Here is a 14,702-nt window from a genome sequence, read left to right as displayed (position 1 = left end):
GGTGAGCAGAAATGAGTCCAGTTTTTCTGAAGTTCCTAGAGATGAAACTGGTATGTTGAGCTAGATTATCACTTCTTAGTGCTTAGGTCTTAAGGATGAATGGTGGAAGGATCAGCAAACAGAAACAGAAGCTAACTTCCTAGGGTATTTTGTTCACTGCTGTATCCCCAGGTTCTAGTCTAGAATACCAAATACATACACGTGGGAAGTGAAACCCTGGGTCTGAATCCTCATTCTGCCCCTTCCTAACTGTGAGACTTTGGATCAATTACGTAAATCACCTTGAAGGGTTGCTGGACGATGAAAAACGCATGCGTTCTATAAAGCCCTGTATATTGAATGTTTATTACCGTCAGCCTATAGGGGTCAGATGAAATGAATTTAAATCCAGATGGTGGAAAGCAGCTACCACTATCATTTCAAAAGGAGACTACTTTGTAGAAGGCATTTTGTCTTAAGGCTTTCTGAGAGGTCCTTGACCATTCATGAAAGAACTTGTAGAACCCAACTTTGGGAGTCACCTGAAAGCTGCTATTGCCCCAATCTGAGTATGTTCAAAGATGAACAATTGAGGCCAATTTTATATACTTATATCTGAGGATGTGAAAATGAAACAATGAGCTACAAACATACATGCTTTTCAAAACCACTTTGTTCTAGTTTGTTCTGATGAGTGCAAACATAAAGGAAGTCAGAAAATATCCAGACAGTTCTTACCTTTCTTCAGCCCCAGACTCTTTGAGAATCTTGTGAATGCTAGAGATCCTCTTCCCAGAAAAAAAAGAGCACGTGTATGCGCACTCGCGCGCACACACACACACACACACACACACACACACACACACATTTTTAGGCAACAAAATATTCCCCAACTCCTCCCAAAGTTCATCTATGAATCAAGAAGTTAGGAACTACTGAACTGAATAAGCGCTTAGGTATCTATCTATCTATCTAGATACATATCTAGATATATATACATCCTGATGTAAACCTAAGCACTTAATGATACATGTTCTACATCTATCACATATATCCAAGTATTTAATGACTATTTAAATAATTGTTAAATCTTATACAGTATGCAATTTCCTCCTCACTCTGATATATGTAATTGACACTGACCAAATTCTAGAAAATGGAAAAACTCATGTTCTGAGTATTGAAGTGACAGATGCTCCCACAACGTTCTGGAAACACTATTTACTTGAAGTAGTTTTACAGCTTCTATGTGTTTATGGCAGGGCTGAATTTAATATGACAACTTGGCTCACCGGGTATTGTAGACAAATTCTAGTGGAGCCTGTGTCTTGGAGGGTAAGGTGATCAGCCAGGGAGTTCACGCATCTCTTAATCTTACAGTATAAAATTGAGCGGTGTTCTTTTCATAATCACTGGTCCCTTTCTAGGCCACTGTGTGCCTGTCCCAGGGGACACAGTATTCCATCCAAGGCGGAAATGACCCACCTTCATAGTGGTTACCCTGATCTTTGAGATGAGTGATTTTTTCCATGAGTATATTTTACAGTTCAGCTAATAGCTTCATAGGGATTACATAAGCATTTAAAAAATTACTCACAATAGACAGTACACAGCTTATGCTTCAAATTGAGAAAAACACTTGACAGTATAACACTTGCTACGGTATTTGCTAGCCTGTGAATTTTGCTATTCTAATTGAGCTTTCGGAAAGAAAAAGGAACCCAGGAAGAGAGACGCTCTAAGACCTAAGGGAACTTGGAATTTGGGGGTTTAAACTAAGTTATGATATGACCTCTTTAAAGTGCCCAGGGTAGTGATAAAAAATAGAGATTCATACGCAAATTTCTCCATTCATTAAAAATCATGAATTTCAATAAGTAAAGGCAAAGGACAACCAAGAGTTTCCCTTTTTGTCCTTCGGCAACCTGACACGTCCCTCCTAGCAGTTTTAGCTGGGCAATTACTTTAGTTTTCTGATCGTTTCTATTTCTGAATTTAGGGGTGGAGGGCACCCACCAATGGTCAAATTCTCTCTCCAATTGCAAAGGTATTTTTGGCATTTCATTGCCATAGTCCACATTTCAATTTTGTTTTCTATCCCGCAAGTGAAAGACAGATGATTTCTCTTTCCCTTTTTCCTCTGATCTCTGGTCTCACATCTATTCCCTGAACTATTCCATCTCTAGGGGTTTTAGAAGAGTTGTGGTGTCTTTATGTTTGCAGGTTCTCACGCTGTTCTCCCTTCAGTCAGGTATCATGTTGCCTTCACCTGCTTGCTCCCTCCCTTCCGACAGCAATGTTAAGGCTCATGGTTGTGATACCATTGAATGTGGCTTATGTGGAAACTGCCTCAGGTAGTAAGCTCAGGAAATCTTAGGAACCTTCTTGCAGGGCCACGGTGGGACACGGAGCCTTCTAAACAAAGACGCTGAAGAGAGGGAACTCAGCCTGGTTGGGCTGCAGCAGATCGATCAGAAAGCACACCGTCCCGGAGAAGCCTTCATACAAGCTGTATATACTTTCAAGGACCCGGGAACCAGCCTTGAATTCCTCGGTAAATAAAAATTCAGCAAACCTAAGAGAAGGAGAAAATATGAACAGTTTTCACATGAGTGTTTCCACATTATTGGCCCTGGGTTGCTTCTTCCTCCTCTCCGCTAAGTTCAAGTTTTAGCATCATTCTCTTTCCAGATGTGTATAATATCTTAAGGAAGCCTTCTTCCCTGTTAAAAAACGGAGAAGCCATTATGCCATTGTGTATGTTTCACAATAGATCATGTTGGCAAGCAAATTCAACTATTTTCAGCATTTGCAAAGCAAAGCAGTTTCTGAGGATTTCATTCCTTCTGTCATCCGATAATTAAAAGTAAAAAAGACAGATAAATAGCCATACTTTTATTTATCTTGAAGAGAAGCAAGCTGATATAGGTCTCTGCCTTTAAAAAAAGTAAATATGCTGTGTTTCTGCAGGCATATCATTTCTGAGCTAGGTTTCATTTATATGTGACAGAGAGCAGAGACTGAAAATAAATGGGCAAGATTTTATACAATCTGTGCTTTGGGCAAACAAAAGAATGAGATGAATGGGAAAAGGCAAGCAACATTTTATAATCATGACATCAAACAGCAAACTCAGCTACAAGATAGATTATTTTTAGGACACCTGCCTTAAAAATAAATCACTGACCTCCAAATTCTCTATGCGAGATCTTTTCTTCTTTTACCTGTATTTGCCACAAAGCCTATTCAAATCACTTATAATGAGTAACATTTTTAGTAGCTTACAGGTTTTAAAGTGCTGTCACCTCTTTACAGACTTGCTCTACCCATTCCCATCAACAACAAACATAATCACCAATTCAGAGGCAAGAGCTCACAGGTTGAAAAGGCCTGACAGCTGATTCTGCCATAAATTTAGATTATTGCTACTACACAGGGGGTCCTATGAAGAGTAATTACTTGTTTTATCTTTTCAGGGCTCTTTGAATTGATGGTAGCTTAAAATAAATCAACAGGGAACATACTGCAATTCTGTCTGGGACAATTTTTCTCTCAACCGTTTTCCTGAATATGCAACAATTTTTAATGGAAGTCAAAATTTTAAACAGTAGAATAATGACGCATCTTAAGAGTTAATTCAAAATTTGTAATTACACACTGAAACTTCGTGGTATAGTTTCAAGGAATCTTAACTGTTTCAGTGCTGTGGATCATTTGGCAGCCTGGACTCCTCAGAAAAAAAAAAGTCTTCAAATATGTAAAGAAAAATACACAGGATTCCCAAGGAAATTAATTATGTTAAAGCATGGTTAGCAAAAATTTTTCAACCGAATTTGTGATACAGTGATATATGGATTCTTTATTAACACATTAAATAACAAGATCTAGTAGTGGGTCTAATAACTGCTGACATTTCTAAGTAGTGATGGGAGTAAAATATATTTCACAATATCTGCAACAAGACTAATAACATGAGAATATCTACGACATCTATTGGTGACAGAGTCACAGCTACTGCGAATTCAGAATTGAAAGAAATGCTACATTTCAGCTTGAAACGTAATACTTTTCTCAAGTAAATTCACCAATCCTAGACTGCGAAGCCCTGGTGTAGCAGGAAGAGGAAGGGCTTTGGGGTTGCAATATGCAACTCTGATAATTTCAAGTTTGATGACCTTTGGGAAATTTCTTAATCTGACTTTAAAACGGTGAAGTTGCAGAATTGCATAAGATTATCTGTAAAGATCAAAGGTGCCATATATTAGGGCTCTGAGCAAAGAGCAAGCATTCGATACACGGTAAACAGAATTTTTTCACAAAAACATAGTATAGCAGAATATTTGTAAAATAGAGAGAACCATCCCACCACATTTTAAGAGAAATCCACAGTTAATTTTGCTCCCTCCTCTGAGCTTTTTCCCCCCTAGGGTTAGATTTATTTATTGCATTATTGAAATCATAGTCTATAATATTTAGTATCCTATATTTTTTTATTTAAAATATGATAAACATTTTTTGTGCTTTTCAAAATAACTTCTAAATGATATATAGCAATTTACAAGAGTACCAGCAATGTGTGAGAGTAGCAGTTTCATTGTATTCTGACCTGCACAGCATGTTATCATACTAAAGTGAAAATGATTGTTTCCAAAAACTACCCAAAGGTGAAAAATTCAAACAAACAAATTCATTTTTCTAAAAAACTCTGTCAAAATAGAAGTCAGAATGGTAATTATGGAACTAAAAAGAATTATAGACACTGATAACATTACATATCAAAACCTATTGACTATGACCAAAACTGAACTCAGAGGAAAATTCATTGATCTGAGTTGTTGTTGTTGTTGATGTTATAAAGATGGAAGGTATTCTAATTAAGCACTTTTTAAAAACTGTAGAAAATAACAAAATAAAGGGAAGGAACACTGGAAAATCAAAAATAAAGGCAGAAAACAATGAATTAGGAAACAAAAGAGAAAAACAAAAATAATTAATAAAAACCAAAAGCCAGTTCCTTGAAAGGGTAAGCAACATAGACAAAATGCTGGTGTGTCTGGCCAAAAAGGAAAACCATTAGGAATGTGAAATGGCATGTAATCACAGACATGGGAAATTTTAAATATCATGGAACTATACTGTTAGAACTTTATGTCAAACATTCGAAAATACATATGAACTAGATGCTTTTATAGTAGTTTATTCACTACCAAAAATAATTCAAAAAGAGGTAGAAAACCTGAATAATTAAATAATCATAGAGGAAACTGAAAAGGTGGTCAAATATTTTTCTGGAAAGATAAATTCCAACTCTGTGTTAAAAGAGTAGTAGGCGATGACCAAGTAATGTTTATTCCAGGAAGGTACATATTGTTTGACTTTACTGTTTTAGGAACGGCCAAAGGATGTCTCCCCAATTTGGACCACACCATATTTAACTTTGAGTTATGATGAAGTGGAAATTTCAGTACACTAAACAATTAAATGCAATGCCCAAACAATATTCAGATATTACCTGCACATTTTCAGTCTTTACCTGTAAGTGAGAAATTTAAGTTGTCTGAAGGGCCCTGTAATCCCAGACTTATAATTAAGACTCTGTAAACTAGGACCAGTGTCCCAGAAAAATAGAGGGGTTGTTCTGATTCTTTTTAATAGGCTTTCTAGAGAATGACAACCCTGATGAAATTTATTCCAAAGGTGATATCACATTAGCCTAAGTAAGATCCCAAGGACTTTTTTTCCCTATATTTGGGAAATAAAGGGTCAGGTTGCAACCTAAACAGATTAGGGAGCCATTAATCAAAATATAATAACAGACTTCTAAAACAATGGAGCTACAAATGGGGGACTCACATATGTTAGTATTTTTCCTTCTGTGCATACATGCAAATATCATAAAGGGTAGTTTATGGTTTTTTTTTAAAGATCGAATATTAGAAAAATTGCCTTGGGAAGACCTCTCTGACAAAATGACTTTTGCGTGATGGTCTGAATGAAGTGAGAGAACTGGGACATATACGTAGAAAGTGAACATCACAGGTGAAGGAGACAAAAACTTCAAAGGCCTTGAGGTACATTGTACCTGGCATCTTAACAGAGTAACAAGGAAGCCACTGTGGTGCAAAGAACCAGGAGCAAGACAAGTAGGGCATGATATCAGAGACGTAATGGGAGGCAAGATCCTGGAGGGCTTTTTGTTCAGAGAACAGACTTTGGCTTTTACTCTGATTCATGTGGGAAGCCATCAGATTATCCTGAACAGAGGAGTGTCATAATCCGACATGATACACATTATAAGAAGCAAATTTAAAAGATCACGGTGAGGGCTTCCCTGGTGGTGCAGTGGTTGAGAGTCCGCCTGCCGATGCAGGGGACACGGGTTCGTGCCCCGGTCTGGGAAGATCCCACATGCCGCAGAGCGGCTGGGCCCGTGAGCCATGGCCGCTGAGCCTGTGCGTCCAGAGCCTGCGTGTCCGGAGCCTGTGCTCCGCAACGGGAGAGGCCACAGCAGTGAGAGGCCCGCGTACCGCAAAAAAAAGAAAAAAAAAAAAAGATCACGGTGAAACACAGACTCACTCTTAATGAAATAAGCATAAAGGCAAGGATGTTTATTATCCTTATTTTTATTGAACATTGTTATGGAGATTCTGACCCATGCGATAGGAAATGAAAAAAAAAGTATATAGTTGAGAATGGAAGTAACAAAATTATAATTATTTGCAGATAATATGTGTGCCTACTTAGAAAACCCAATGGAATCTAATAGAAAGATTAATGGAGTTCAGTAAGGTGGCCAGATATATCATTTTGATATTTATCAAAACTAAGATGTTTGTAAGATAAATGCAGATTTATATGAGAGAAGGGTGTCTTAGATTGCTAAACTGCAATAATATGTACGTTCTTTTAAGTCTTCATAAATGCCAGTAATAAATGACCTGAAAACATAAGGGAGGAAAAAATTCCACTCACAATCCTGGAAACATAAAATACATAGTAATAAAATTAACAAGAAACATACAAGTCCTTCTTCATAAGATCAAAACTTTACCAAATGACATTTTTACAAACTTAAATAAAGGGAAAACATACCATACTCTTGGATGGAAAAACTCAATATTCTAAAAATGTGAATTCTCACTAAGTAACATATAAATTCATTGAAATTCCAATCAAATGTCCATAGGATTTTTTAATTTTTGAAAAATTGACTCTAAAATACAACTGGAAGAATAAATGAGAGAGAACAGCTAAGAAAAACTAGAAATAAATGAATAATGAAATATAGAAAGTCCAGAAGCAAACCCACACATTTATATAAATTCAGTTTATGATAAAACTGGAATTTTAGATGATTGGGGTTATTGGCCAACAGATGTTATGGGAAAGTTTTGTTTTTTCATTAAAAAACACAAAGATAGATATCCATCTGACACTATTTTAAAAAGTAAGCTCTAAACTAATCAATGATTTAAAAGTTAAAGTAACTTCTAAATTGGTGGGAGAAATGGGTGAAGGGGTACAAGTTTATTTTAAAAATGAAAATAAAATCATAAAAGTATTAAAAGTCAATGTAAATTAATATTTTTATAATCTTAGAATGGGAAAGGTCTTTTTTTTTTTTTGCGGTACGCGGGCCTCTCACCGCTGCGGCCTCTCCCGTTGCAGAGCACAGGCTCCAGACGCGCAGGCTCAGCGGCCATGGCTCACGGGAGCGGCACGCGGTATCCTCCTGGACCGGGGCACGAACCCGCGTCCCCCGCATCGGCAGACAGACTCTCAACCACTGCGCCACCAGGGAAGCCCAGGGAAAGGTCTTTTTAACTATAACACAAAGTCCAGAAATCTTTAAAGTTGACAACTTTATAAAGAAAAATACTTAAAATTCTTGTCTGGCAAAAGACCATGAAATAAGTTGAAAGAAAAATGGCAAAGTAGAAAAATATTTACAGCATATATTGACAAAGAGTTACAGTCCTCAAAATAAGCATCACAATAGGAAAAAATGGGCAAAAGACAAAGACAGTTTAAAATACCTCTGGATTTAACGACTTCAATTTAAAATTTTTCTCATAGTGCACAGAAAGGTATGTATTGGATATTTGGGACAATTTTGTTTGTATTAGTAAAGATTGCACATATACCAAGTGTCCATTACTTAAAGATTGGTTAAATTAATCATGGTACAACTATAATAAATAACTATATAGTCATTAAAACAATGAGATAGATCTATACAAACTGAAATAAAGGATGTCCCTTAAAAATTGTTTATTTAAAATTATAAACTGCAAACATTATGTATAGTACTGTTACACATACATAATTGTTGGATCTTATTAATATGTACGTATAATACATACATATATATATGTATATAGGAACATACATTCATGCATAGAGAAATGTCTAGAATGATATAACTCAAATTGTTAGTGATAATAACAGTGAACACTTACATTGCAGTTACTATGTGCCAGGCACTGTTCTAAATGATAAATGAGGCCATTATGCTAAGTGAAATAAGCCAGTCGCAAAAAGACAAATACTCCATGATAACACTTACATGAGGAATGTACAAGTCAGTCAAGCTCATAGAAGCAGAGAATACAATGAGGGCTGCCAAAGGCTGGGGTGGGGGAGGGGAAATGGGAAGTTTTTGCTCAATGGGTATAAAGTTTGTTACTGAAGGTGAATAAGTTCTAGAGATCTGCTGTCCAACCTTGTGCCTATAGCTAACAAGATATTACTGTACATTTTAAAATATGCTAAGAGAATAGATCTCATATTAAGTGTTCTCACCACAATAAAAAAAAAATCACAAAAATACATATCCTTTGGCCCAGTAATTCCACTTCTAGGGATTTACTTACAGATGTACCCATACGTGAACAAAATGATATATGTACAAGGTTTTTCATCATAGCATCACAGGTAATGCAAAATATTGGAAAGAATCCAAATTGCCCTCCATATGGGACTGGTTAAATAAACTATGGCTCATTCAGAAGATGTAATACTATGCAGCAATAAAAATGAAAAGTCCTTTATTTACTGATTTAGGGTGATCGTTAAGATAGCAAAGTGCTACCATTTGTAACAAAAAAGAGGGACAAAATATTACATATATGCCTATCTGCTTGTGTATATATACAGATATGTATATCCCTGAGAAGATAACTAAGAGACTGGTAACTGACTGTCTCCTGGGAAGTGAACTAACTTGCTATAGTGCACAGTGGAAGTATTTCTTTTTACACTTTAAAACTATGTGACTCTATTACCTGTTCCGAACATTAATTGTATTAACATTTGGAGGAAAAAAAACATGCAAAGAAAGGCTGACCTTTGGGCTCGGTAGATGTATTTAGAGTTTCCCGTGAGCCGGTATAGCAGCAGAAAGACATAGGCACTGCCAGCTACCCCGTGGCAAATCCCTGGCCCCTTCTTTAGCAGGCCCTTCTGCCACGTGAGTTCCCCACACCGGATACATGTGTCCAGGTACTGTGGTTTCTTGGAAACCAGATAAGCTTTTGCAAACAGATAGGCAATTCCTGTGAAAACATCAAAGACATTAGAGGTGATTTTCAGGGCTTAATACTATAGAGAGGAATTTCGCAAACTCAGAGGCTCACAAACCACCAATGTATTGGTAAAATACCCACTCTAATCTAGTAGGTCTAAAGTGGGCCCAGAGATACTGCATTTCTAATGACAGCCCTTCCGGGGACCACATTTTGAGTAGCAAGGCTATAGGATCTTCTCCAAGGGAGTCTTATTTTACCTGTGAGATTTAGTTTAAGTTGTTTGAATTGTATGCTGATACTGGCCCTGAGAGAAAGAGCAACAAGTATCTAGATTGATAAAATCCATAATTTACAAATGGGTTAATATTTGATGACACACACCCTGGTGAGCATTATGCATATGTGGCTATTTGGAATGGCTAAATGTTTACACAGTTTGCCCATCCCCCCACGGATGTTCAGAATTCGTAATGTTAAAGTACTTCTAACTACACATCCTTTCTTAAGAGCCAAACTGGGAGTCCTTCCAAAAACAACAATGATCCCAAGTGACCTGGCCAAGACTCTGGCTTCAGCTGTGAAGTGAGGCCCTCCCCACTTGATTGTTCCAAGGAAAGACACGTTCTTTCAAAACTCCTCAGCCAAGGCGATCTCAATTACACAGGCAGGAATGGAAACAAGAGAAGCGACAGCTATTAATAGAAACAATTTCCTCCACATTCCAGGTGCTCATATTCAGAGAGGAGATTAGTAACAGAAGCTCACTCTCTCTCCTGCCTCGCCTACCCTTCTCTATAGAAAGTGGGAAAGACTGGAATTTAGTAGATAATTTGACTAGCTCATCCATCAAGGTTACCTCTGCCTTTGTCTTTGACTAGCCTATTTTACAACTGTGTAAAGACAGAAATTACCTTGTAGAAAACTGACAGTAATGTAAATAATACCTGTCTCTGGAAACTCACATTCTGTACGGTAGATGCTGCATTGACTTCCCTCAGTCTTCGTGGAAGCAGCTAGTTTCTGCATCTATTAAGTAAATTCATGTCAGCGTTCCTAATAGCCTAGAAATATGTCCACTCTTTGGATTTTCCTTTGAACCAGTTGTAATACCTATGTGGTTCCCTCATTAATGTATGAGTTAAAATTGTTGACATATGTTTATGTTTGTATGAGAGTCATGATTTTATTCTCTTTTAAAAATGTATCCTGGGCTTCCGTGGTGGCGCAGTGGTTGAGAGTCCGCCTGCCGATGCAGGGGACACGGGTTCGTGCCCCAGTCCGGGAAGATCCCACATGCCGCGGAGCGGCTGGGTCCGTGAGCCATGGCCGCTGAGCCTGCGCGTCCGGAGCCTGTGCTCCGCAACGGGAGAGGCCACAACAGTGAGAAGCCCGCGTACAGAAAAAAAAAAAAAAAAAATGTATCCTTTAACACTCCCTATGATGAACACACAACAACGGGCTCTCCTCAGCCAGTGCTTTCCAGTCAACCACTGACAATGGTCACCTATAGCACTGTCCTTCAGTTTTAGGAAGAAAGTGTCATTCCCACAAAGAATGATTTTTAAAAGAATTGAACTTAGTTAGTTACACATTCATTCATTCACTGTATCCATTCATTTGAAAGTGCTCATTGATGATCTGCTGTAGGCACAGCCCTAGGCAGGGCCAGCTTCATGGGCATGTGACCTGTACAGCCTCACAAAGGGCCTCCAGAAGGGCCCCACCCTGGATTGAATGCTCTGTTGTTGCCATCTTGAAATTCTTAATCATTTTTTAAAAAGGGGTCTGCATGTTTATTTTGTACTGGGTCCCCCAAATTATGTCACCAGTTCTGGCCCTGGGTGACATAAAATAAACGCTAAACACGATTCCTGCCCTTCAGGAAGGCACTGCCTAGAAAGGGAGAGAAAATTATGTACTTTTGACTGATACATAATAAGATATGTAGTTCATGATGCTGTGGGGACATAAAATGAATGGCCCTGAAAATAATACTAGAGGGATCGGAAAAGTGGAAGCTCCCTGAGGGAGACAGTCAGGGGAAGCTTTGATGGAAGTAAGGCTTTCTTCAGGACTGTGTAGGATGCATAGGAAACTGCAGGCCTGAGGAGATGGAGAGAGAGCATTCCAGGCATCAAATCAGCAAGTGCAAAGTTTCTAAGCCACAATAAACAAGTCACATGAAGACCAGTGGGGCAGTGTTCTAAGCAACAGGACCATGGGCTGGAAGGGTAGATTGGGCTCGCATATTGGATGATTTTACAAGTCCAGATGGGCAGCTTGGACTGTATTCGTGGGCAGTAGGGAACCAGTGGGACTGTTTTGTTGTGAATTGGTTGGTTTATATTTTTAATGATGTGATTAGTATTATAGACAAAATGCCCCACTGTGGGGTCAACCAAGACTGAAAGAAGGGCAATAGGGTAGCTATGAGCTGATCGTGTCAGCAGAAAGATGGCAAAGAGGCTAATGAAAGAGACAGCTCACAGGATGGATGGCTGTTTAGATATTAATTGAGCACCTACTATATACCAGGACAGTAGTAGGTACTAAGTTTTTAAAAAGCCTCTGCCAGGGCTTCCCTGGTGGCGCAGTGGTTAAGAATCCTCCTGCCGATGCAGGGGACACGGGTTTGAGCCCTGGTCCGGGAAGATCCCACATGCTGTGGAGCAACTAAGCCCGTGTGCCACAACTACTGAGCCTGCGCTCTAGAGCCTGCGAGCCACAACTGCTGAAGCCTACACTCTAGAGCCCATGAGCCACAACTACTGAAGCCCGTGCACCTAGAGCCTGTGCTCCGCAGCAAGAGAAGCCACTGCAATAAGAAGCCCGCGCACCGCAACAAAGAGTAGCCCCCGCTCACCACAACTAGAGAAAGCCCGCGTGCAGCAACGAAGACCCAACGCAGCCAAAAATTAAATAAATGAATAAATAAATTTATTAAAAAAAAAGAGAAGCAGATGGTTTAAAAAATAAATAAAAGCCCCTGCCTTCATTAGTCTTTACAACCTAACTGGGGCACTCATTAGGCTACGTGAGGGGACAGAGAGGCGTTGAGGAAGCACAGAGGAAGGCTCCTAACCGACACTTGGAGGTAGGAAAGGCCCACTGGTGAAATGACACCATCTAACCTGGGTACCAAAGGAGGAGGAGGAACAGGCCAGGTGAACCGGAGCCCTTGGTGCTCTATCGGATCCCTTTACTTTACTGGCAGGTGCCCCATCCCCCAGCTGCTGTGAGTTGACTGCTGACAAAGCTCACTGCTGCCCTCTTCTTGGGAGATACGGCCTCAGCCAAAGGGGTGGCTATGCTATGCACCTCCCCCAGAAGGTTTTGGCCAATGATTGGCTGCCTCAAGACAGAGCAACTCTGTGGTGTCATCTGTGCTTCTTAGCTTCCCCACCACCACCCAGAATCCAGGTGAAGCTACTCTCCAGGTGAGACACAGAGAGCCCTTTGCCACCCAGCTCCTACTCTGTCCTCCTGCCACTTCTCCCCCATGGCCTCCATGAAGCGTTTACTTCAGTGAAACCAAACCACCCCACAGTTCCCCTTCCTTTACCATGTGGTTCCATGCCTCTGACTGACTTTTCTTGGAACAAACTTCCCACCTTTCTTAGTCTAACTTATCTCAGGCATCACCTCCTCCAGGAAGCCTTCCCGGAACCTGGAGGAGGACCAGAAATCCCTCCTTTGAGCTCCCATCACTCCTTATACAAGCCTTAGCACTCACACAGTATCATATTAAAATTACCTGTTTCTTAATATAAATAATTTTTAAATTGAAGTATAGTTGATTTGTAATATTATATTCATTTCAGGTGTACCGGATAGTGATTCAGTATTTTTACAGACTAAACTCCATTAAAAGTTATTACAAGATGACTATAATTCCCTGTGCTATACAATATATCCTTGTTGCTTATCTATTTTATACATAGTAATGTGTATTTCTTAATCTCCTACTCCCATCTTGCCCCTCCTCCCTTCCTTCTCCCCACTGGTACCCACTAGTTTGTTTTCTATATCTGTAAGTCTGTTGAAATTACTTGTTTTCATGGCTGCCGCCCCTAGTATTGTGCCAGCTACCCAAGGGCAGGTACTCTGTCTTGTTCATTTTTGCTCCCCAATCTGTGGCATGGTGTTTGACACATGGCAAGGACTCCACAAATGTCTGCTGACCCTATAATGTCCCATTTCTCACCCCAGCGCAGGCCGATGCTGAAGCGGAGATGAAAGATGTGGAAGGAAGACGGGTTGAGATGGTCTAATTGCTAAACCAGGCCATTAGCCCCAGGCAGCTTAATGGGTATTGATCCTATGGCTCTGGCCAGAGACAAAGGGCCTCTTCCTGCAGCCTGGATCATGGAATGGTACATGGACAGGACCTTGAAAAACTTCTACACCTATTGTCTCCTTACCTAACCTAATGAAATCCACAATAAGGTGGCTTAACCTAAAAGGAAAGGACGTTGGATTTCTTTGCATTTGCTGGGAACGGTGTCATTTCATCCTGGGAACACTGATTATTGTGCATTGACATGAAACCCGGAGGCAGCAATGATATATGTCTTTGTCAAATACAAATGGGAAAATGAATTATTACTTAAGAAGTATGGTTTGAGAGGCTAAATCTTGGAAACATGTGACCCAGCAGAGCCTCGTGATAGCCAGACTTGGCACGTTTCGTTTCAACATCCTAGAGAATCAGCGCACAGGTCCATTCTGGGATCCGGAATTTCACTGAAGCACGCATTGTACGGTGTGCACTACAAAGCTTAGTGACCAAAGACACCTGCACTGTACAAGTACTTACTGTTCTCTATTCAAAGTCACTTACCCAGGAGCCCTCATGAAATGATTTAAAAAAATATAGCTACACCTGTGTTTCACCCAGAGTAAAGGAAATGCGCTGTCAGTGTGACCAGAGATGATGTAACATAATGCGATCTAGAGTTTCTTTTAGCCACAGCATTTGTTTTAATGATTTTGTAAATGACTTTTGTCCTGTATTACAGAATCTTTAAGGCTAGGAAGGGGTCAGGTGAATCTGCCTGCTATACTTCGTTGTATTTAGTGAGAAAAACTCTACGCCGTGCTGGGTATTTATAAACGTGGGTGTCTGCAAATCTTTTGGGCCATATCCCTCACGAACGGTAAGGGTCCACAGGATTAAAGGGGTCTGTGGTGAAAAAA

General features: G+C 39.6%; 1 protein-coding gene across 1 annotated transcript in view; it reads right to left on the bottom strand.

The window, feature by feature from the left end:
- Positions 1 to 2,394: 2,394 nt before the first annotated feature.
- LANCL3 (LanC like family member 3) overlaps positions 2,395 to 14,702 on the bottom strand; it is a gene marked incomplete at both ends in the record, with an annotated part of 93,269 nt that continues 80,961 nt past the window's right edge. The window contains 2 exons of the mRNA XM_082681394.1: positions 2,395 to 2,554; positions 9,326 to 9,533. Coding sequence (XP_082537520.1) covers positions 2,395 to 2,554; positions 9,326 to 9,533 — 368 coding nt within the window. The remainder of the gene's footprint in view (positions 2,555 to 9,325; positions 9,534 to 14,702) is intronic.

Source organism: Grampus griseus (genome assembly GCF_964374135.1).
Source record: "Grampus griseus genome assembly, chromosome: X".
NCBI lineage: Eukaryota > Metazoa > Chordata > Mammalia > Artiodactyla > Delphinidae > Grampus > Grampus griseus.
This window is presented reverse-complemented; position numbering and strand designations above follow the sequence as displayed.